Source organism: Typopeltis vanoorti, chromosome 7, assembly GCF_054136105.1.
Source record: "Typopeltis vanoorti isolate ZY-2024b chromosome 7, IOZ_Tvanoo_1.0, whole genome shotgun sequence".
In the NCBI taxonomy this organism is placed as follows: domain Eukaryota; kingdom Metazoa; phylum Arthropoda; class Arachnida; order Uropygi; family Thelyphonidae; genus Typopeltis; species Typopeltis vanoorti.
Window position 1 is genome coordinate 43,023,938 of NC_143555.1, and position 25,705 is coordinate 43,049,642.

At 37.6% G+C, this 25,705-nt stretch overlaps 1 protein-coding gene across 4 annotated transcripts in view; it reads right to left on the reverse strand.

The window, feature by feature from the left end:
* LOC150104629 (homeobox protein Meis1-like) overlaps positions 1-24,483 on the reverse strand; it is a 156,607-nt gene extending 132,124 nt beyond the window's left edge. The window contains exons 1-2 of one of the 4 annotated variants that reach the window (XM_090395231.1): positions 23,572-24,483; positions 9,712-9,853 (exon numbers count right to left, since the gene is read on the reverse strand). In XM_090395231.1, the coding sequence (XP_090251357.1) occupies positions 9,712-9,853; positions 23,572-23,792 (363 nt within the window). In that variant the 5' untranslated portion in view covers positions 23,793-24,483. The remainder of the gene's footprint in view (positions 1-9,711; positions 9,854-23,571) is intronic. The other 3 variants (XM_090395233.1, XM_090395232.1, XM_090395234.1) reach the window with 3 other exon arrangements.
* Between the last annotated feature and the right edge of the window lie 1,222 nt (positions 24,484-25,705).

The following is a 25,705-nucleotide window of genomic DNA, read 5'->3' on the forward strand; positions in this document are numbered from 1 at the left end:
AAGAGCTAATAAATCTTTTCTTTTTTTTTTTCATTTAGGAATCATGAATGCAAATACCAATGCTCTATTCTTCGTTGATCTACTCTTTAAACTATGTGCAGATTGAACGCATAAATTTGAAACAATTTTACATTGATCTCTCTTCCCCTCCCCCCCCCCCCTTCCTGGGAACGTATCTAAGTTATATATGGCTCGTCAGTTAAAACAATAGTTCGTCTACGACTGAGATAATGGTTTGCCTCATTCTTGGAAATGCCGTAAGTTATTCGACTGCAAAACACGAGAGAGAGAGACGTGTAGTGGTATAACCAATTAAACTTCGAGGGAAAAAAAAAAGAATAAAAAGATTATATCTGATTCCGATAATCATCCAATAAGAATGTTAAGCATGGGGTGCTGACATGAAAATATTTCCCTACGCAAATAAATATGGAAAAAAAAATCCATCTGCTTTAATTTGTTACATCAGTAAGTGAAAAAAACATAATTAAATCTTTCTTTTTTTTTTTTGACACCAGTCACATGAATCAGGATGGCATTTTTTAAATACACTTCTTTTCTATACAGTACTAATGAACTTTTTTCCCATCTTTATTAGCTCGATAAATTTACCTCAACTTGAAAACTATAGTGGCTAGGGAAGAAATATTAATAAATTTAAACAGGCAATTAACAGCACCATTAACAAAGATGATGGCTTGTTAATGTGCCAGTAAGGAGTCAACTTTCCACACTGCAAACAAATTTTACTAGCAGTGCACGCCACTTTCTGTAGGAAATATTCTGTTGAGCATCCCTTTGGCCTCATCGATGCTATAATAACAGGAGTTACCGACTCAGCTTCCTTACCCCACTACTGCTCAAACATAGGAAAATCACCCGTTCTCTCATTTGCTAAAGCAGTTCTTTGTATTGACTTGACCAATCAAATAGAACACCTTTCCCAGGATTCTCACCGTATCTAACAATCGGAGAAATTCAGTTACATCCACTATCTTTTTTTCTGTTAATTAATCTAACGAATTAATCAACGATGTGTTATATGTAATAATAATTCGGTTGGCACAATATTGAGCCAATTAATTATTGACGCAATACGGAGCATAACAGCTCAATTCTGCGGCAATCATTTTGGCGCAATATTGAATCGCGTGAAGAATATTGCGCCAAAAGAAGAAAAGCTTGTTTGACTGGCAGATGAGATGGCGCCTCTCAAATTTCTTGTATAATGAATCTCCTTAGGAAGAAAGACTTTGGCTGTGTTCAATCCTGACCAGCCGGTTGGTGATTTATGTTGCCTTTTCTGAAAAGAAGAAAGATTCTTGAGAACTATTGTGTTTATTCAAGACCACGCCACACGGGGTGGAGACAAACAAATGCAACTTGTCCAGCATTGTGTGTGTGTGTGCTGGGGACTGGAATGGCTCGTAAAATGATATTTTAGGGGTCTTCGAGGTTTTTTAGCTCTACTCAGCAACATGTAAAAGATGCTTATATTAGTCATTGTTTTGATCCAAATAATGATTACGCATATCCATAAAAATGTAAAATGAAGTAAATTTAAAAATGTTGTCTCTGATCGAACAGTTTTTAACTATACGGACCCTTAAGGAACTCAATTGCGAATGCTGTCATTAATGAAAATCTCTCTGCTTCTGATCAAAGCCTAGTGTTGATGTTTGGATTCTGAAATTAGTTTAGCAATTGCAAAAACAAAATGATCTACAAAAAATAATACCCGTTTGTTTGTACACTAAACTGATAAAGACCTAATAGTTATAAGTATAGCCTCCTGACCAAACGACAAACCAGCTATAATGAAAACATCAAACAATTACTTGAATTATTTAATTTTATTTCAACAATTACTATCACAATTGCTTTGGGGCATGAAAAAAATCGACTGTTTGTTACGTCATTTTATTTATTGAGTACTTCTGCGGTTCTAAATTTCTCCAAAACAGAATACGTGGGCAATAAAGATCATATGCCTGTACAAACGGTAATGGTTCTTCAGTGCGTATAGGCATGGTGTTACTATCGGTTCAATCATTTAGACATGTTTAGTTTGTTTCTTTCCTTATCTCAAGGTGAAGGACATCCATCAGAAGCTACGTGAGACTGCATTTAATAGTGCAGTGAATGATTGAAAGATTAAAAAAAAAAAAAATAGAGGGGAAATTCTTCAATGATTTCAATAACAGTTTAAGATTTGTGGTGAAAAGAAGACTGTATTAAATAAACAGGAAAAAAAAACGGACAAATGCCTTGTGTAAAAGCACCAAAACTAATGATACGTAAAAGAATCAAAATTAATCCGATTATTTTCTCAGAGAGGTCGTTTAATTTCTTACTGAAAAAAAAATGATTATTTTAAATCCAATACAAATAGAAAATACTGAAGTCAGACTTTAAATTTCCATTGTATAAGCGAAATAAATACTTGAATTTAAAAAATAAAAAAAATAGAATTTTATTGTGGAACAACAGCGAAAGAGCTTTCTTATAATTTATGACTGTTGTATTGTGATTAAGCCAAAAGAATGAGGACCTTATGACCTGTCGTAAAGTATCCTTATGTTGTCAACTTTTATTAAGTGTCGAGGGCAGCTTAATCAGACCACCACCGTCCTCTATTGCAAATCTTTCAACCAGAAATGCTTTAAGTCAACAGGTTGAAGCGGATCACAATATTCCAAAGACCTTAGGTATTCCAATAAGATGCTTCTTAACTTCTTTTTTCGTCACCTTAACTACGGACTTCTAGTGGACCATAATATCCTCATCATTCAACTGTACTTTTTTTTTTTTTTTTTTGCACGTGCAGGTGAGCACTCCTGCCTGGACCTATGTCCAAAGCCTTTCATTCTCTTGCCCAGGGATTTGTGGGAAGCATTACAGCCAGGTACCAGCCACCGCTTGCACTAAGAGTTACTGAGCTCCGCTTACAAGCGCATGGGGGAGAGAAGTGGGGGAAGGAGGTTACTTCAAGGTCGTCCTGGTGGTTCTTAAACTGTGTTGAAAGTTGGTTGTGTCTGTAGGCGTAGAAATACCTTGAGTTGAACTGGCATTCTGTGTATGTGTTTGTGTAACGTTGAATTATAGAAGTTTATGAAAAAACACGAAATGGTTGACAGCTTAATGTTGCTAATCATCCGACCCAGTTTCTCTATAAGTTAAAGAATTACACAGGAAAAATTTTTCCATGAGGGCACTTGCATTATTTCTTAAAACTTGTAAAAGTATAACAAAATATTGTTTTTGTTTTGGGTAGACTTATAACTGGACTTCGACCAATTGTATTACGTTCCTGAATTGAGTTTTTTTTTTTTTTTTTTTTTTGCGGGGTGGGGAAAGCACATTTTGATTCCAAAGTAGCAAACGTTAACATCTCCAGGCCGAAATAAAATCGTTCTTCCTGGTTCTGATTTATTTATCTTTCTAGAAGTATTTACGGAAGTTTTAGAACATGCAACGTTACACGAATCTTGATTCCAAGCTCGCTCACTGCCATAACACGTATTCTACAGTTTTTATTATTTAAATATATCAAAATACTTTAATTATACTAGTTATTTTTAATTGAGAATATTATTTCATTTATTTATTTTTTTATTTATTATTTATTTCAATTTTTCACTCAATAACATTAATTAATTTACAGTAATTACTTCATAATAAACTAACATTCAGTCTAGATTTTCATCCTTATTTTACTTTTAAGTTTATATTTAGAAAGTCACTAAAAAGAAAGACGAAATCAGCAGCTATAATTTAAGGCTATTTCTTTCTAATTGTTACAAACTTTATTCATCTATTGGTTCCTTGTGTGAGAACCTCTTTGGAATTAAAAGTTAACTGCAATTTTTTTTCTTTTTTTTGGAGGGGCTAGATGGGTGAAGCAAGAATGCTTTTCATATTCCCCTTTATCTGTAGAAGAAAATGTATCGATGGGGTGTTAATTGAGCTATAAGCTCTGGTCATGGCGGAGTATAACAGCAATAGCCGGCCTCAGTTAAAACTTTATTGGCTACAGCATTGCCATCCATTACCCTCTTAACTGCACTTAATCCTTATAAGGATTGGCTTAAAGGGGCGAAGCAAGAATGCTTTTCATCTTCCCCATTATCTGTAGAGGACAGTGTAGGGATAAGGTGTTAATGAGCTATTAAAGCTCTGATCATGGCAGGAGGGTAACAGCAATAGCCGAGCCTCAGTTAGAACTTCATTGGCTACAGCACTGCCATCCATGAAGGTAAAGCAGTCTCTAAAAATTCGGACGATCCCTAGGTCACTGAATCGTGGGCGAAAGACCGTCCACCTCAGCGTTGGCTCCACTCAGTGATGGCCTTCCACCCACCACCACCGAGCAGAACCGCTCATATTCCCAAGAAAAGCATTCACCGACAATGCCCCTCACCTGACCGTGCTAGAGAACGCTTTCCCCGGAGACTCAAATTGCTCCCTTAAGGCAAAAACCTTAAGAGAGCGAACTCAAACTCTCGAATCTCTGCGCCCCAGGGGATAACAGCAACAGCCGAGCCTCAGTTAAACTTCATTGGCTACAGCATTGCCATCCATTACCCTCCAAGGGTATTCATCACCGCATCTCACTCTTAACTGCACTAACATTAACATTTCTGGCTAGATGGGTGAAGCAAAATTGCTTTTCATATTCCCCTTTGTCTTGTGATGAAAGAACTTTGAATGGAGTGTTTGTGAGCTATATGCTCGCCCATTGAGGGCAGTGAAGTTAGTTGTGTTCAGCTGAACTTAAGATAGACTTTGGTCTTTTATATTTGTTGATTTCTACTTCATTATAGTCCGAGGATTCCTTGATTAATGGGTTTGGATGGTTACTTGTCTTGGTAAAGAATTTCTCAGCTAGATTTATGAGAAAGGAAGAGATATAAGGAATATTAACTTCTCTATGGATCTAGGTGTTTCTTATAAACCAAGGCATCCAGAATCATCCTCAGGCACTTATTCTGTAATCTCTGAAGTTTTAGAATTTTTGAATTTGCGGTGTGGCTCCATGCTGGGGATGCGTAAGTGATAACCGGTCGAATTACCATCTTGTAAATTGTTAATTTTGTTTGCGTGTCCAGTTTACTTTGTCTGTTGATCATAGGGTAGAGCTGTGCTATGACGTTGGATGTCTTTGAGGTAATACAACTAATATGTTTGCTGAATAGGAGTTTACTATCAAGAATCACTCCAAGATATTTAACTTCAGTCTGCCATGAAATCTTTACTCCCAATAAATAAATATCCTCCATGATATGGATTTTCTTTCTAAACAATATAGCTGAGCTTTTCTGGGGGTTAACTTGGATCCTCCAGTCTGCCATCCACTTTTCTAAAGTGTGTATGCTAGTTTATAGTCTTTTAGTTGCCAGTTTTGGGCTCAGTGATCTTGCCATCAGTGCAGTATCATCTGCATATAATGCAGTGAATGTTGTTCTTGGGTTCAGAGGGATGTCTGCTACATAGATTGAAAACAGGAGAGGTGCCAGAAGAGATCCCTGAGGTACGCCTGCCGAGATCCTGCGTCTGGTCGAAACCGTTTCGCCAACCCTGACCTGCATATATCTGTCTTTCAGGTAAGAATGTATTATTTTTATTAACTGGACTGGAAAGTTAAATTTTATCAGTTTGTAGAGAAGGCCTTGATGCCATATTTTGTCAAACGCCTTCTCTGCGTCGATGAAGATGGCAGCTGTATTGAGTTTCCAGTTGAAACCGTTAGTAATGATTTCTACCAGCTGGTGCACTTGTTGAGCTGTACTATGGGCCTTACGGAAGCCGAACTGTTCATTAGGCAAAATTCCTAACTTATCTGTTTCTGCTTGGAATCTAGAGAGGATCACTTTCTCTGTCACCTTTCCGAGGCTGGACAATAGGCTTATGAGTCTGTAGCTTTCGGGAAGGTGAGCATTTTTTCCTGGCTTCTTCGATTGTGGCTGTTTTCCATGTAGTAAGGAAATGCTGGAATCTAAAGATGGCATTTGTAATGTTGATGAGATGGACTATGGCCTTTATTGGAAGTAGTTTTACTATTCTGTTAGTAATGCCATCCGGTCCTGGAGCTTTTTTATTGTTTAGATGGGAGATGATATTTATCATCTCCCATCTAAACCGCACCAAAAAGCAACTCATACCCCCTATACCAACCCTTTCTTGGTTGGTATAGGGGGTATGAGTTGCTTTTTGGTGCGGATTGCTCTTAAGAATTTCCATACAGAATGATCTTCAGTATTGATGTTGGCCAATTTGGTTTCCCATTGATGGTTTCTGTGTTTTTGAAGAGCTTCTCGGACCTGCCTGTTTAGATTGTTCAACACTGTTTTATCTCATGAGGCTCTGGTATTGTGGTATCTCTTCCTGGCTCTATTTTTTGCTCTGATTAGATCCATGATTTCTTCAGGGATACCGTTGGTTGGGGTGGAAGACATTGGATTGTCTGACTGATTCTATTGCTTTCTGAATTTGTATGGTTAAGTTATTTATTACTGTGTCAATCTCTTCCTTTTTACTGATATTGGGTACCAGACCAATATGATCGGGAAGAACCTTGGCTAACTTGTCCCATGGTATGAATGTGTGTAGAGGAGAGAATTGATCCGAAGAACCTAGATTAAGCACTATGGGACTGTGGTCAGAAGATAATTTGTTGACTGATTCCAATTTGAATTGGTATCTTAAATTTTTAAAGATGACAATGTCCAGCACATCCGAGCCACCCGAAGGGCTAAAGTGGGTGGGCTCGGTAGGGCCGGCCACAACAACAGAGTTGAGCATTGCATAGTTGAAAAGTGTGTGGCCTTTGGTGTTAGTTGATGAGCTGTACCAAGCTGTGTGTTTTGAGTTGAAATCTCCTGCTATTATTATGGAGTCATTTGGACCAAGTATGGATTCCAGATCTGTTGTCAGCAAAGGAATGCTTGGAGGGTTATAAGCAGCATAGATCTTGAGACTCCCAGCATTGAAGGTATGTACCTCCACACCGGTCACCACCAGGTTTACTGTTTTGGGCTTGTCTATTGTATTATGATTCAAATAACTCTTAATATATATGGCTGTGCCTCCACCTCTTGTGCCAATTCTATCGTTTCTGTACATAGTGTATCCACGGATTTTTGGGTTATTAGCTGGTCTTAGGTGTGTTTCACCAATCAAGATGATATAAGTACTGAGACTAGTTGAAAATTCTTGAAGTTACAAAATCTTATTCATCAATCCATTTGCATTCCATGCGATTATCTTAAGAGCTTTTGATTTGAATTTATTATTCATGACAGGTGGCTGTTATAATGTTTTGAGTGCCTTGCAGGAATCCCTTTCTGGAAGATGTTGAGGGGCATGTCTTACTGAATTCTTGCAGCATAGTGGCAAGTGATTCTGTTAAAACGGATGTTATGTTGGATCATCTAACTCGAGAGATGTAGGAGGCTTGGTTCTTGCAGCCTCAGTATATGTTTTGGTCATGGTTGTTCCTTCCTGTGTAGTAGAAGGCAAGGTGTTTCGGACTGGAGGACGATTTGTTTGGTTGCTTAAAACGTTGTTACGTGGAGGAGCAAGATTGACTTTTGTTGGTCCTCGATTTTTTGGATTGGAAAGGCATCCCTTGTAGTTGGCGGGGTGAGGTCCTCTGCAGTTTGCACAGCATGCTGGAGTCGTGCGTGGTTTGGTGTCCCTCGCCGCACTTCAAGAACCTGAAGGCTGCCTTACATAACTTTTGGGCATGTCCAAACCTTTGGCATCTATGACACTGACCTGCAGATGCTCTTTTCCTAAGAGGCTCAGTTGAAATTTTGAGACCGCATACTACAGTCAGTTGATAGATCTGTTTTTGTGTGTTGTTTATTTCCACCAGCACCAAAAGCATTGGTCTTTTATCTGATCTGAGCATTCTGCTCACTTTAACTGGGGACAGGCCCTCTCTGGAGAGATCAGTGGTCACATCTTCAGGAGTGATACCTTCAGCTATTCCACGTAGAACAACCTTCAGGTTCTTTTCGCTGGGTAAAGTGAAGGTGTGATATGGGACGTTAGCATTGTCCATAAATCTGGTCATCTGTCTGTAATCCGAGACAGTAGTGGGTTGTTGTATTTTAACTCCCTCATCTGAGTTTTTAGCCCATGAGAATGAGATGTTTTGTTCTCTGAGGGCTGATGAGACAGGGATTAATTTTTCCTTATCCCTTAATATGAATGGTGGTATCTTTTCTTTAGGATCATCGAGTGCTTCTATCCCTGTTGTTTTGGATTCTTCCACATTGGTGGAGATTTTCCTCTTCTTTTTGACCAATTGGAACTCTGTATCTGTTTCCAAGGTATGATAACTGCTGTCTTGGGATGTAGCATCTTCCATACTTAGGGAGTGTGCAAAATCTGATTGCGTCAGAGTTATGGGCTCTTCATTCATGTCATCAATATTTTCCTCTGTGACTGCTGCGGGGGGGAATGTGTCAAAGAGCTTGACTTTTTCTGGCCAATTATCACTCAGCAGCTTTCCTAGTCTGAGGAATTCCATGTATACTTCCTCAAATTTGGCCTCATTCAGAAGTTTTGCCATGACAATAATTTAGAAATGTGTTAAGACACAGATGGAGAAAGAGTAGAGATTGCTCAGGTGTTCCGAGCAGGTAAAGATTTGTGGTAGCAAGTTTGTGGTAGCAAGCAATTAACTGCTATTACTAATGAATAAGCATAAATCTCTAAAAACATATCAGTCAAATTCACAATTCACCATCAATAATACACGACACGAAACACTAACACGTGAGCTGCCATACTTCTCCTCCTGTTTGTTATGATTCCACAAGTATCACGAGCAAAAGCTGAACAAATAATGACCGTTAACTGCACTTAAGTCCTTAAAAGGACTGGATTAAAGGGGCGAAGCAAGAATGCTTTTCATCTTCCCTGTTATCTATAGAGGACAGTGTAGAGATAAGGTGTTATTAAGCTATTAAAGCTCTGATCATGGCAGGAGGGTAACAGCAATAGCAGAGCCTCAGTTGGAACTTCATTAGCTACAACATTGCTATCCATTACCCTCCAAGGGTATTGGATTGAATGAATCTCCCTCTCCAAGGGGGAAGAAAAAAAAAATCGATCCACGTATTGTTTATTTATATAGTAAAGTTATGTATATTATTATATGGTGTATCTCTTATTTGTTTATTTATGTGGTGTGTTTTTAGTATATTGCTAAATATTTTACAAAATTAAAATGGTTCTTTCATATATTTTGATTATTTCTAAGCCAAACATAAAAAATATGTGTCGCTATTCGAATAACTAATTCGATCATAGGAATACGTGAACCCTGCAGATGTTTTCACTAGATGGAAAAAATCTCAACAATGAATTTCCATCCAATAGACAAGATTTTAAGCAAATAATGCATAAATTTGCATTATTATTAACAATGACAATATTGTTAATAGTTGTAATATTTACAAAAAAAATGTTTCTTGTTAATTATTCTTGGGAATTTATTTTATTGTCATTATTTATCTTAGTTGTAATTTGAATAAAAAAAGAGATAAAATAACAAATCTGTGATGCAATCACAATAAAATAAATTTTGAATTATAATTCAACAATAACAAAAAATACATTTATTGAGAAAAATATAAAAAAGAACGTAAAAAAATACACTCAAAAAATTATACAAAGTTTAGATTCAAAAAGTTACTGCACCTGTTTTGCGAAGACGGCGATGTCCTCGTTGAAGGACTCGGAGGAACACACGTCGCCCCCTGCAATACCAGGTTCCCGGGGTGTGCAGGTTGCCAGCTCACATTTTTCAAATATGAGAGCCAGGAGCGGGAAGAGAGGATGACTGCAACAAGAAAAACAACAAAGAACAAAATTCAGACTCCAGCTCCTTTACGTTAATCAACTCGTGCGTTCAGTCCCGGTGGCGACACCGGGGCGCCGCTGCTGGCGGTCGAAAAGGATGCCGTAGTCCTGTTGTCCGTTCAGCCGTCAAAGCCGCTCGGTGCAGGGAGGCGAGTGACGGGAATACTAAACATCCTGCTGCGGCCAGGATTCAGGTAAGGTGGGGGCCGAGGGCCACAGCTGAGCGGTCATAAATATTGATTTTTGACACTCCGCTACGCTGCTGTATCGCGGTACAAGTGACCTGCTTTGTTACTGCGATAAACTATGTAAAAGTTTCGGGTACCGTACGGCCCATTGAACGTTTAGTAGGCCATGTAGCTCCCCATAAAACTGTAACCTCATTAGGGAAATTAATTATTGTTAGTTTTTCCTCTGGTTCGAGGCTAAATTTTAAGCTCATCTAGACCGTAATCGAGCGTGAAACTATTTAGGCTTTCCGCTACCAACTTGAACGAAATTTTGCTTGTTTTAAAACTTCGCTATCATCGAGGGGTGTGCGTGGGGGGGGGGAGTTCGTTGTTCCTTTGTTTTGTGCAGAAATGTTCGTTTTATTCGGAACGCTGCTAACCGATTTTATGCTCAGGCATCCGAGCAGAAAACGTACTTTAAAAAATAATAATAATCAAAGAGTGTCCTTCCAAACATTGTTTCCTGCAAAATATGGCGTGTTTGTAATACGAATTTGTTTATATTTAGCAAATCGTAGGGAAAAATTCAAAATAACTGCCATCGAAAAAGGTTTGTAGATGTCTATCACTAAGCTGATGTAACATTGCATGGCTATCGATGTCCGAGGATCAATGGAAATTACAAATTATGCACCATTTAGTTTCAGCAAGTAAAATGACGTCGCTATTTCATGGTTAGCTATCAAACCCCCCCCTCCCCCCAACACACACACAAAAAAAAAAAAAAAAAAAAAGCCGGAAGGATTAGAAGTGCATTCTTCTTATAGGTTTAGCAGTTAAGCTTTTCGTTAAACTGCATGCCATAGCTTGCTATGTACTCAAACATAGGCAACCTCTTTAAATTCTGTAAAGAGTCAGGATGACCCAATGTAAAAACAGCCTTGATTTCAACTAATAGTGATGGGATATCATCGGTTCCTAATGGCAGCAAACCGTTGTCAAAATAACCAATCTAAAGGACTCTGCGCTATTTCGAATCTTTTTAATTTTTTCTTCTGTCAAGTTAAAAGGAATGTTTTTCTCGCCAAAAGTAATTTTTGTAAAAGGGGGGGGATCCACTTTTTTCTATCTTTTGGTTAGCATGAAATAGCTTTCAATAAATGGCATTCCGTTGTATTCCAAGCAAAACAAAGATAACTCTGCCCTAAAATGAAGCTCCGAGGTTAAAAATATAGCCTAAAGCAGATGACTGACATTAATACAATACAAGATTGATCGCGACACTTAACCAAACCGACAGTACGGTAATTAATGTTGGACACTCAATTACCGCAGTAGCAGTTACTTGATAACAGTTCAGGGTGTCGAAAAAAAAAAAAAAATAGTATAAGGGAGAACACCAGTAGAGCAAGTTCAAAAGTCGTAATTTTTATTGTGTTTTTGTAGATCTTTAAACACATTCATCTTAATTTGTTTACTTCGAATAAAGTCAAGGGTAAGAACAGCGTTAAAAAAAAAAGTTAATTTTGGTTATTTTTAGTTACATTTCTGCATGTATTTATTAAAATAAATATAAAAGTGAGTAGCTTTTTTTTTTTTTTTTTTTTTTTTTTTTTAAGTGTTTTATGACTTTCTCTGCAACCCAAGATTCGTTCAAGTGGTGACGTCACATCTCTTGTATTCAGGTTGCTCATAATTGAAGTTCATTTTCCGCTATGATTAAGTTACTCAATTTGGAATCCATGTCAGTTAGGACTGTCACTCGTTAAAATAAAATTACCACAATCAGGACGAAGGCATCCTTTACAACAATAAAATTGGGAGAGCGCATGCACATACATGTATGCAATATCAAACCTAAATTTCAGCCAATAATGATATTTTATACTGCTACCAAATAAAATGTTCATAAATTATATGAACATTTTATTTGGTAGCAGTATTTGATAATATTAATTATTAAAAACAGCATATTTTAAGTTACACAGGAAGCAGTGGTTTCGTGAAACTTCCATTGCAGTTACATATTCAGAAACCTTCCTAATATCGAAGTGGCAAAAAAATGCGATACCTGTAAGAGTTCCATGAATCATTCGGTATTGTTATTCCCCCCCCCATATTATTTGAATGCTCAAATCAAATCAACATTGCATTCTTTATAAAATACTGACTCAACATTTGAACATTCTTTAAAGTCGGCTGAATTCTAAGAAAACTGGTCGATGGGGTTGCTTAATTTTGCAGCTACTTTTAGTCCAAAAAATGCATATCAATTGAGCTAATCAAGTGCCCTGTTAGGGTAAAACCTGGGTTCCAATACGGAAGTAGTAAGGCGTTTTACTCTCGAACACTGGGGATTTCAAGCTCGTAATACATGCAAACCTGGCTATTGAGAAACAGGTAGGATTAACTACCCTATCAGAGGATTATTTAGGTTTCTATGAAGCTAAGTTATTTTGACTTGACAAGTCACTGGGCCTAATACATGCATGCATCTTAACCTCACAGATAGACATCCTAAAGTAAGAACAGATGACTAGGAGGTCCTTTTCTATCCAACCAACCACCTATTCGGGGAATGGAAATCAAAACAGTTTTCGAAATGCAAGGTCGCTCAACAGAATACTCAGTACTGCTTCTTGCAGTACTTTTTTGCTGAACAGTCGCCATCTTAACATCTGCTGACTAGAATTGCATGAGTGCACATGCATACAAATCTAAAGAGATGAACAAGATCTTTGGTTTCGTAATTTTCAATAACTTAATGTAAAAAAAAATATTTTCATTTGAAGTATCAGCATTTTTTCATATCGGTCTAAATTAAATAAGTGTTTTTGATATTTTAATTTAATCATAGTTTTATGTAAAATTAATGGTGCGTTATGAATGGTATAGTGATAGGCAATTAACGCATCTGTTATGGAGAATGTTGAAATATTTAGAATTCTAGGTATTAAAATTCATCGTTTCCTACGCCACTGGCGAACAACAGGTCCCGCAACAGACAGATGATATTCAGGTTAAATTATTTATTCAATAACTATTCTGTTTCGTAAATATATTCCGCGACCAAGATCTTGCTACACATTGGAGCGACCTGATGTCTATGTTCATGTCATAATAAATAACATGCGGTATTTTAAATAACAAATGAAGAAGGGGTGCAAGGGAAAGCAAGATCTTAAAATATAGCTTTCATTCTGTTGTTGTTGCTATGGTGCTTATTCAGAAATTTAAAACCTTATTTTATGTTTTCGGACCGACACCAGACCGCTAGCTATTTGGTAACCTCTACTTTAAGTGCGTTCTGTAGAACGTGCGAGCGGAATTTTGGAACAGTTCCATAGTAAATATCATGAATCAGTTAGCTTGACGGACGGGTCGGTTATTTTGTTAATCTCTTTGAGCGTTACATTTTTTAAATATTATTCATTGCATTATTTGAAACAGAAATCATTTTTTGTCTGGTGAGTTCTGAACCCTCTTTTATTCAAAACTTTCAAATGTCAACCTTCCCACTCCTACCCACAAGATCCCTTAGACGAAAAAGATTTCTGCCCAACTTTACCATTGACACCGAAAACATGTTTGCTTTGTTGAAGCGAACAGCAGAAATACTTTGTCGTATTTACTTTACTTGCAATTCTACAATTTCTGTTTGATAAGCACTGCAACCAGGTGGCAGGCAGTGCAACAATCACCGTTTGTGTATATACGCTGGCCAGTTAACAACATTTCCTATCGTACATAAATACTTCGTTCGCTAGAAACAACCCACTTGATTTAACAGAAGAAAGAAGTGCAGTAATTATATTAACTGAAAAGTCTGTGTACTTTAGGCGATGAATAGAGCTCTTAAAGGACGTCGTCTAGATTCAATTGCACCGCCTAACCTGGTGGGTTGTTTATGAGGGTACACCCGTGTTAATTAGAAGCATATAAATGAGTCTTGCCAGCGGTGAGAAAGGACAACCAGAAAATAGAGTTCACAGCATTGCGCCTACCCACCGCTTTTCAATGCCATTTACGAAGGATTCAATAAAATTAAAAAAAAAAAAAAAATGAAATTTGTGCTTACATCTTTATTGGAATATACCCGCTAAGAAACCTAAAAAGGTCGCAGCTAAAATAAATCAGCTGTAAACGTTCACGTCTGCCTCTATAATGCCTGATCTTTGTTTTCTTCAAACAGTTCATTCCACCTACATGGACAACCCTCATAAGACATCTTACCATCAAGGTAGTCTGCATTATCAGATAGGTTAGAAATCAAATCTTGACAAATGTTCCGTAGAAATCCGATAGTTTCCACCCATCCCAGTCAATTAACCTCCGAGAAATGCGCTTGTATATGTCACAGAGAGTAGCTTTGTTTCAACAGTCCATCCATACATTCAACGCCTGTTTGATAAGCACTGCAACCAGGTGGCAGGCAGTGCAACAATCACCGTTTGTGTGTATATACGGTGGCCAGTTAACAACATTAGTTCGTCTCATTATGAATTCAACACTGTATATCGATGCTAGAGCATGCATTCTCTTGCTAATGTTTCACATCTAGAATCAACAAAAGGCCTTTTACAATATTGGTAATATTCATCGCGCAACCGGATTTCTTGGTGTACATGAAGTATGCATTTGTGAATGCGGCTAATTTTAATGTCTGAACAATACTGGTGTTTCTTTTCCCCCTATCTTCCCTAGGACAAGCCTGTTCGACATCAATTTCTCGTTAATATCTACATTATGGATGCTTGTAATAATTATTGGTTGCCTTTAAGTGACTTTGGCAAACAGTTCGTCATTACATACTGTCTGGCCTTATTGTCATTCATTTTATCTCGTTAAAACAAACACTGTGACGACAGAAGATTAGCAAAGCTCTCCGAGTCCTTTGTCTCGTCCAAAATGAAGGGTTGACGCCTCTGTCGCCCACAAGAAATCAAACCAGCAACACCTATGACTGTCGCAGCGACACCTACACTCACAAGCATTCTCATTATCACTATAAATTTTTTTTTTTTTTTTTTAACTGCTGATGAAGATGGTCCAAGTGGTTCCACGCTGCGTCATAGTTTGCTTGAATCGGTGAGAAAGGAGTAGGAACACCCATGTCACGTGACTTGAGGGAATTTTTAAGCACGCATAAGCGAGTTATGGGTGTGGGAACGAAAGTGGTTTAAGAAAGGGTTCTTATGTAAAATGGCAACAAAGGCGAATAAATAGTCCAAGTAATGATAAATAATGTGATCGTATTTTTATGCAAAGTTAAAAGGGAGAAAAATCATTAAATAAATTACCCAAAATACGTGAATGTGACAACTTTTTTTTATTATTATTGTGTTAATCCAAGTAAGGAAATTCGAAGATGTCAAAGAAATAGTCGAAGAAATATTCATCGGTTTACAAATATAATAAATAAAATAAAAATGGTGTCAATCTTATTTATGCTAAATGCGAATATCGATCTCTTTAAGATTATAACTGCAAATTTGCTATTAATATTGATTTTTGAAGCCATTTTTGCTTGTGCTTAAAAGCAAAAGGTTACTCCGTAGGAAGTTTTTTCGTAGAGCCCTGTAGCTTAGTACAGATAAGTCTTTTGGTTAGAAATACCGAGGTCAGAATCGAGTCAATGAGTGAGGAACCTTCATTGGGTCTTCGTAATCAAATGGTAAGTTATTCGGTCTCATTGGGGGGGGGGGGGGGTAGAGTTTATCTCCCTGAAATTCGGATTTTTAGTCTCTCAGACCAGACAATTATCCCTGTGAACACATACATATACAGAGCAATCCAAAAGTTGCGCACATCAAAGTGTTTCAATTCTAATTATTCATTTCGTCATAGATGGAACCTAGGGCTATTGGCCACTATCGTGTAATTTATCCTCCACGTGTCGGGTATTGGGCGTCCATTGCGCAGTTTTGTTTATGAGGAAATCGAAAAGGTACTTTCCCAGGAGTGACGAGTTATTTTGCCTGTCGTTCTTACGCAAATGTTGTGGAGGAGATTTTTTAGAAGTATCCCGACTAAGCTGTTCCTCAAAATTCGACAACTACGAGATTAATCAAACACTTTCGGGAAATGGATCAGTTGCTGACAAACAGTGGCATGGAAGACCTTCCATTTTGACTGAGGCAGACGACATGTTGCAACGTTCACCTTCAAAGAGTCTTAGAAAAACTCTCTACGCAGACAGATATGAGAGGACTTGGAGAACCACCAAACAAGGCTTCGTCCATACTGTGTTCACTCAGTTCAGGAATTAAAGCTACTGGATTAGGAAAATCGTGTTGGGTACTGTAGGTTCGATCATTTGTTCAAGAAAATGGAGTTAACGAGTTGGACAATGTTTTTCTTCCGTGACGAAAGCTTGGTCATCGGAAAATCCTCATGTTATTTCCATGAAACACTTGCATTCTCTGAAAATTGGAGTGTGGTATGCAGTATCACGCTGTCGCATTGTCGAACCAATTTTCTTTGAAACGACATTGAACAGCGCACTGTACCTAGACATCATCCAGTTCTTGGCTCCCCTAGAGATTGCTGTTTGCAGCAGGATGGTGCCACTTCCCATACATCAAATGAAGCAATGCAGTTTTTGCAAGCGTTGTTTTGATGACAGACTGATTTCTAAAAGACTTTGGCCTCCAAACTCGCCAGATTTGTCACCTCTGGATTTCTTTTCATGGGGGATTACCTGTAAAGGATAAGGGTATAAAAATAATCCTCGCACATACTTGTCTCCAATTTGGGTAAAAAGATCACGTGTTTGCATTCAACAACAAGGCGGCCATTTTGAACATTTGCTTTAGTAAATGTTCAAAATTACAGTTATGCTCTGTAGCAATTTCGTTCTGTAAAGGTAGTCATTACTATTGAAGTTTATTTTATGATGTGCGCTTTTGAATCATCCTGTATATCAGTAGACATAAATACTTGCCCTTTAAAATCTGTAAGCTGGTCTTCCTACATAAGTTTACGCGGTACAAATTTAACATCGGAAATATCAACATCGAACTTACTTCCTAATTCCCTCCACAGCCAACCAGTGGATATTCCCCCCCCCCCCTTTTGCGTGTTCATGGAAACAGGAGAATCTCCGGAGAAAAATCTCACACCGCAGTCTCGGTCCACGAACTTATGAAAGAAAAAAAAGAAGAAAAAAAATCGACTGAATACGTGGAGCAGTGACTCTACCTGCTAAGTAAGAACGTGCCCTTCCCATTGGACCATCGTGACACTTGCACTGTTGACTCGTTTCATTATTAATGTTTTAAGATACCAAACTTTAAGTTGACGATAGAAGGAATCACTTAAATAAGGGCGAAGATTCTGATTGAAAGATAGTGTAAAATTAAAAAATTTTAAGAGTATAATTACAACTCTAAGAAATAGGGTAAGGGAGAAATTAATCAGCTACATAATTAAATAGGATTTTCTTTCCCTTTCTAGGAAAGGAAAAATTGAACTTGTGTGGGCGTATTTGGTTGCAGTATGTTATCAGTTTTATCGCGTTGCATACATTTACTATGTGGGTCACGTAAGATGATAGCATGAAAGTGCCAAAATAATACGAGTACATTTCGATGACTAGATTATGTTAAATAGAACACGGATATTTAAACTGATCAAAAAGAATGGGGGAAGGGGGTTGTCTGTTCTGAATATGGGAGTTACTTGGAAGAATTTAAACGTTTTACTCTATACGTTGATTACAGTTTCAGATGCAAACAGTGTCGTATTTAAAACTGTGAGAAAATTAGCGACAGGTGGCACCATAATCGCATATATTATTATTATGTGTATGGATATTAGTGATCTTCTTTGATTATTAATTCCAGATTTTTTTTATTTTATTTATTTTTTTTAACAATAAACGCACGAAATAGCCGGTGTTCAGCAATCTTCAACGTCAAAGGTTTATAGTAGTGACATATAAAGAAATGCAAAAGGAAGACGAGCATTTAAGAATTCTACAGTTAAAAACGTGGGAAAATGAAAGTTGTGTGGCCGTTGACGTCCTACCAGTTAAGAGACGTCTACAAAACTGCGTTTCTATGTAGTGCGTGTGCTGCACACACATCAATGTAATGCTAATCACGTGTCACGAGGCTGTACTAGTTCACTATCTCCATAAATGCGAACAGATAAAAGTCTAATTCTCCAAACAGAAGGTAGGTGAAGATCTGTTCCTCCCATCCCTGTTTTCGAGGTGTCCCCAAGCATCCAAATTGCATTAATCATAATACGTGAATGTAAAAGGCCAGGAAACATTCCGAAGTTGGCCTCGTTAAACATTCAGATAATGATTCACTGGCGCGATTTGATGTGTTGTTGTCATGGAGATGCGTGCTATGTGTCATGGATAACACTGTCGGCCACAAACTGGCAGGCAATGGTTTAGCTGCTTGACAGCCTTTCAATGATGATCGAATTCATTGACGCGTGACCTTTAAATCACTCCGTATTTCCAGATGGTTTGCGAACTACTTTGCAGTTTACTTGAGCTTATATCGTAATAAAACTGATTCATTTCTCTCGGGCGATAACCAAAATCTGTGGCAAGGAACTGCACTGCATGCTGCCTAACACGCTTCAATCCGACATTTTGGAATCCCGATTTGAATGTTATTCCATTAGGAGGGGAAATAGATAAATGTAATACCGAGCATCAGTCTTAATATCCACCATCACCCACGAAGAGGGCTTTACGAAAGATGGCCTGTAGACAATGTAAACAATCATAAGTAACCTACTCGATAAGTTGTAGGTGCCAATCGGCTGCCTTCCTGCTGGTCAGTGGTTTTCAAATTAAGATGACCACGCAGCTGAAGATTCTTCATAATATGGTTCTTCCTTACGCAGTATAATCAGTGATGAGCAGAATTGTATAGCTTAAATTGCAGAATTAAGGTGACATATAAAGATGACTACAATAGTGAAGGCAGTTATGAAAAGAGATGCATGTGCCAGTAGGATTGTTTCTAGAAGATCGGGAAAGAAAGGCAGTGCTTACTGAGAAATATCTGTTTTGAAAAGGTTGGTATAACTGGTTTGGGACGTGATGGTAGGTGCTTTTAAAAGCGAAAGCCGTGATAAGCATATTTATGACACCAATTTACGAGACAACTTTCCCCGCACACACACATCAAGAGTTTCTTTTATTATTTTTTTATTTATTTTTTTCTTTCTTTTCCTCAAACGGTCATCAAACAGATGCTGGATGGAATAACAATCTACATTACCATCATCTTACCGAAGGAAAAAAAAATTGGATTTGGTTGCAGTAATCGCCGAACAACTAAGGGAATGTGACACACATATTAATTGTTAATTTTCTTCTGAGAAGTTAGCAGCCACTTGTCAGTCGGATAAAGAGACGGAATTAAGGAACAGTTCTCCGATCCCACACGAAATACCAGGTATGGTCTTCCCAATGCATGTAAAAGCGCAAGACCCATTGAAATGATATTTAGAAGATATTCTGCTAAACAGATAAAAAGAAGTCCCCTTCTTTCCAGTAATTTAGACTCTGCTGACGTTTCTTTAAAAAAAAATGTTATGCAAATTAATTATTTTCCAACAATAGATAATCATGACAGTTGCATACGACATTGGTCGCAAAGCAGTTTTACATTAATAATGTTATCTGCTTTATTACTGAGTAGAACCGCCATTTCCATCCCATCTTATCTTCCGTGTTAAGCTGAATGGCACATCATGGCCAAGTAACTTCGCTTCTTATAAACATGTTTACTGCTTATGACAGGACAGTTAATCCTGTTTGCAATGTCTGCTAATTGCGTGTGTTCTTCTGACCGGTTTATCTGTTTTGCGGGATGAAAAACCCCAGTTTCAGGGAGAAAAATATTACCTCAACTCCACTTGAAAAGCCCTGATACGTTTTTTTTCTGTAGCCGGGATTCGAACCTAGGTCTGTTCCTTCGAAGGACATCGTCGACATCGATTGAGCCACGGAGGTTTTTATTTAACAAGTTTCAGGGAGTAAATATCTTTTAGAAAAGAATGCATCTGCGATGACAAAGGCTAATCTGCAATTAGATTAGCATTAGTGTACTGTACAAAATCGTTTTTCTTAGTTCTTTTTAATCAATTCCTAGTTACGAAGTGATTCAGAATATTTACCACCCCTTCTGATGTTTCTAAGCCACTGAAAATATGGCAGAATTTGAATCAAAGAGTTTCGAAAAAATTTAAGTTCAGTAAAAGGAACTTATTACTTTTTAATAGTTTACGAAAAAATTGAAACTGCACAAAATGTCGCAGTTAAGTCAATGAGTTTTGGGTAACAGGTTCAGTAGATCAATTTGATTATCTAATAGCTGCTCGGACTTTAGAAGGGTTCTATTTTAGGAGGTTAACGAGCCAAAAAATTAGTTTGGGGCGACTGAGGCAGGAATATGACTGTTTCTGAAAGATTAAAATATCTACCACTTCTTATGAAACTGGTGACTTCACCTGCAAGGAGATAAAAAGATGCAGGTGAAGTCACCTGAATTTAGAACCATTGACCAGAAGGAAAGTATTCGGTCGACATCCATGCAATTCTTCCACCAGACAAAAAAAAAGACACAGATCACATATTTATAGCCTCAAAAACCATAAACAGCCATTTTTAACCGAAATTAATTCCTGATGGATATATATATATATATTCATTTTATTTACAGCACTGCTAATACGTAATTAGTCCTGTAACAAATTTTCCATTAACAATCGCAACTGTAAAATTTCTTTTGCTTGCAAATCCCAAAACAAGGTGTTTGAAACAAGGATTAGCGCTCTTATAATTCTGAAAAACAAAACTTCAATATATTAAACGAACTACGAATCTCCCCTGCTAGTTTGGTTACATGATTATCTCAATAATGAATTTTAGGTGAGATTAACAACGAATTATGAAAGAAAGATTGCGTTGATATTTTCAGTTTGTTACAATCACTTCGAATTCATTATTTTTATGACATTTGTTTCCTTTGGGAAACTTGTGAAGAATTCTGCTAACAGTTTCTCAATATTAGCTTTGTTTATCGACAATGATGATTCATTGCGAGTTTGAAAGTGAATCACATCGCTTTTTTTTTTCTTTTTCCAAAGTGGAGGCGAAAATAGTTGGCCTAAAATGGCCGATAATTCAAGAATACTGCATCCTGAAAATACTCATCTTTCTACTGGCAACAATACTGGTCACGTGATCCGAGATTAAGACTACGTCATCTTATGATTTAATTCAGAACTAATATTTTTTTTTTCAGCACATGGACCTCTATGAAATGATCTAGTACAACATGGGCCTCCTCAGCTTTTATTCAATTCAGATGTCCTCCACTTTCAAAATTAATCTAAGGAGTTTCTCATTTTCTCATGAGTGTAATCACCATAAAAACAGTGAACAATTTAGGCCATGGATTCAGAATCGATAGTGTTCGTTTGAAACTTCTTGAATTAACAATGGATAGGAATTTTTCATGTTAGTGATGGAACACGAGATGCGCTAGCTTTTAAATTGATGACTTTTAGTATACACTTTCACCTGGAAATAAGAAGTGGAAAGTAGTTTTAATCACGTGCATGAACTAGATGTTCACATGCATTTAAAAATCTATTTCACAAGAAAAATGGCTACTGTCGACACAGAGAAACAAATTTAAGCAAATACGGAAACGAATAGGCATGATTAACAGTTTAAAAATCTGGGTCGACATTGACCAGGTTTTACGGTTTCATTTTGGTGTGCATGAGGTCATGGTACGGCATCGAAATCTCAGCAGAACTAAACGCTAAATGATTCACGGCCCTTACCACTTATCGTCTAGACCCTAAAGAAATTGATAGCAGTCATGCAAAACACCTAAATATATTGAAATCGGTAGGAACCGGTCTGTTTCCGACGAATCTTGTTACGATCCGTAGAAGTGAACTCTCCGCAATCGAATAAATTGCTAGACTGCGTTTAGCATTACATACAACGAGCAGAGAAAAGAAAAAGAATCCTCATTTATGTAAGGGAGAGAGAAGTTTTTTTTTTTTTTTTTTTTTTTCAGGCATCTGTTTTTCTTACCGACTTTTAAGTCTTCAAAAGGTGCCAAACAGTGACATGACTGCAACTTAATCTGAAGCTAAAGAATTGCTATTCTGGCAAAATCGTACGTCATCTTGCTATTGGTGAAATGACGTAAGATTTGGCAACGTCCGTGATGTTTGACAAAAAAAAAGATTAACATCTATTCTGAAGCCTTTCTGATCCCAACTGTGATTAGACAATTTATTTAGCAGCAAGTGGGCGATACTGCGAAGGTTTGCTTTTTTTACGAATGAGAGCCGAGAGTATATGTTGGTTTCAGTGCGTAGAACCTGGTTATTGTGATGTAAGGAACTAAAGACAATTACATTATTGTTTATCCGACATGTTTGTTTAGACTGCCTTACAATCTCCAGGCAATAAAAAGAACCCTTTTTGGGGTAATAATATTGCCCAAAAATTTAATTCATTGACTACTGAAGAACGTACAAACACAACGTAGATTCAAATATACACAAATACTTTGAACTTCTCAATAAAATTTTCATTTCGACAAATTCTGATAATTATTAAAATACTGCATATTAAAATTATAGCAGTATGATTGCAAACATAATATAAATATCGACGAATCATAAATTCGCAGATTGATTCACAAAATAAATCTTAATTTGAGAATTAAAATAATCTAATGGCTCTGGGGAAGAATCCAAGAGAGATCTGAGAAAAAAAAAAAAAAAAATCTACTAGGGAAAATAAGGAAGAAGAGGCGATAAAACATTGGTGGAACAGAATTAAGCCGCGACATAAAATAAAAGGATGTGTGATCAAAATCCTTGTGTCGTGTTTATTACTATACTGTAGCTTATATTATTATTTCTCTTAAACAGTACAATATACGGAAACAATTAAATTTAATTGTACACCGATTCTTTTTAACAATGAGGAAAATGTATTGTTAGGAAGAAATACGCGTACAAAGTAATTGTTAACAATCAAAATACGCAAATTGTGAATAAAAAAAATCAAAATAATCCTGCGTATTTTTTTTAAATCTAAAGTACGTATGAAAAGAAGAATGTCAACTAATTTATCACTGCTTATGAAGCGTGGTTTAAGGCGTTTAATAGACGGTCTTGGTAGAGTGCGTGCATGTGTGTCATTCCTGCCGATCATGTATAAGTTTCCTTATATAAAAAATAACCTTCATACCCTCATCAAAACAAAGTGCGAATCAATTCAGTTGTTGGCATTGTTTCTCCCCCCCCACCCCTCCCTTTTCACACAAGTAGAATTTGTAGTCACGGTTACGTAACGACGCAATCGAGTCCGAGGTTTCTCATTTACAAGTTGGAAGACAGACGTCGCTAGGAATAACTCTGCATACAGATCACGATCGTACGGGTTACAAACAGCTTTTCAAAGCGAACATTGTCAAGTTGCAATTATGTGGCAAAATAGTAAGAAAGGAAAAACACTTACCCGTAAATCGAGTCTTTGTCCCGTTTGTGGACATCCGGCACGGAGCCCATTACATGGTTGGTGATAACCCCAGAAACGTGGTTACTGTGATACTGGTGCATGGAAGGAGTGTGATTCATGTGTGGCGTGTGGGAGAGCGTCTGCATGGACCGGTGAGGGTCATACAAACTAGCTGGCCCATCCATAGTACCATAATGTGGCAGGCCATCATCGTACTGCATTGCCCGGCAACCTGTAAGGCCTCGCCACTAGCACGCAAACTTCATAAATCACAACCAGCTGACACGAAGACCGACACTTTCCATCAACCGCCTCATTCACATTACACACCAGCTCTGGGACGTTTGGTGACCAGTGCCGTAATCCTTCGCTTTATGCTCACTCTAACTCTATCCCGCTTACGAAACGGGGAAAAAAATTAAAGAATAAAATAAAACCACAGTGAAAGCAGTTAACCGAAAGCTGCGTGTCCCTTAGGCCGGAGCACCGACGCAACACTCGTGTTTCAGGCAGGCTTGGCTGTCAATCACGGAGCTGTTACTATAACAGTGATAATGAATGAGCTGTCACTTGTCCGCAGTCTCAGGCGAACGTCCCGTCTCCAGCCAGGGCTCGAGAAGCAGCCTCATACACTTCTCACAAGGACCAGGCGGGAATGGAACGATGGCGATATTCGTGAGTCGATGTGGCTTCGCTCATGACTTTTGAGTATTCGAAGAAGAAGGTGAATCACTCGGACGACCTATTCGACACTACGGTGGGTCTCGTCTCCACATTGAAAATCAGTCGGCGCTCCTCAGCCGTCAAAGCCAAGGAATACACTCGCCCTGTACTTAGGAGTGTCACTGTTTGGACAATACCACTTTGTCTCGGGGTTGGCTCGGCAGATGGCGTGCTTTCGCCTGCGCTCTTTCGTGATCGCATGGAGTTTTACGCCGCCCTATCCGATTGGTTGCTGATGAGAGAAGGCTGCTTGTGTCGCCCATGGCATTCAAGATCGGCGCAGCAGGGAAAACAAGTCCGACTCTAGCGATTAGGGAGAAAGTAACAAGTGGGCCAAAACATTTTGTGTTCCGTTAAATACGAATGCGTAAGGTCAGAAGATAAGTGTTAGTAGAAGGTACTTCAACTTCGCACATAAAAAAAAAAAAGAAAGATAAAACTTCTGGTTGGAGACTATGCTGCTTTTCAACTTTTTTTTTTTTTTTTTACGTTAATAAAGCCATTTGTATCGAAATACTTTTGCTTCGATAGTTCTCGTCTGCATTCCACTGCAACAATGCAATCGATTGTTGTGACCAATATTGTTATAAATAAAAACAGCAAAAACTACGCGTTGTTATTTATGCACATAATTAAATTTTCTGCTTTTAGCTAACATGGTTATTAAAGGATATTATCTGTTAACAGTATAAAAGTAGTCTCCTTCGATGCAAGAGCACATATGTGCTGTCTTTAAAGCGAATTAATTATTCTCCTTTAAGGCTAAGGATACTTTTCCAGCTAAATTACTTCTATAAAACATAGTTAAGAGAACAATATGCTACATATTTTAGTTTACTTTAAGAGCATTTTTTTTAAAAGCCATTCCTCTTTTTCGATTAAATAGAATCCATGCGTTAAAACAGAAGCGAAAAGAAAAGCAAGCGGAGACGCTGTATTTCTCGAGGGCATGAAATAATAATTTAATCATAAATTTGCATTACTGTTTGGAATTTGAATTGAGGTTTTTTTTTTTTTTTTTTTTTGAAAGGTTAAAATTTCGTTTTGATGAAGGAATGTCAAACTGAAAATCTGCGCTGAGAAATCAGTTTCTGGTAGTATTAAGGATTGTTCCGCCTTAACACTCATCTAATATCGTACAGTAACTCCCTCAAACTCGGAAAACTGCTACATTTCAACAATTTACTTTGGTGAGAATATTTCAGTACAACAGACTTCCTTCACAAGCTCGTCCAAAAAAAAAAAAAAAAAAAACTAAGCTTATAGTCTTCATGGTTCGAGGATAGGACCTCCTGGAACCACTTTTATATTATCTTGCTGTCAACATACAGAAGCTGATCTACAATATGTTTATATACGCTGCTGCTATGCCTGGATCTACTGGCATCCTGAAAATCTGCATTCCCCCCCC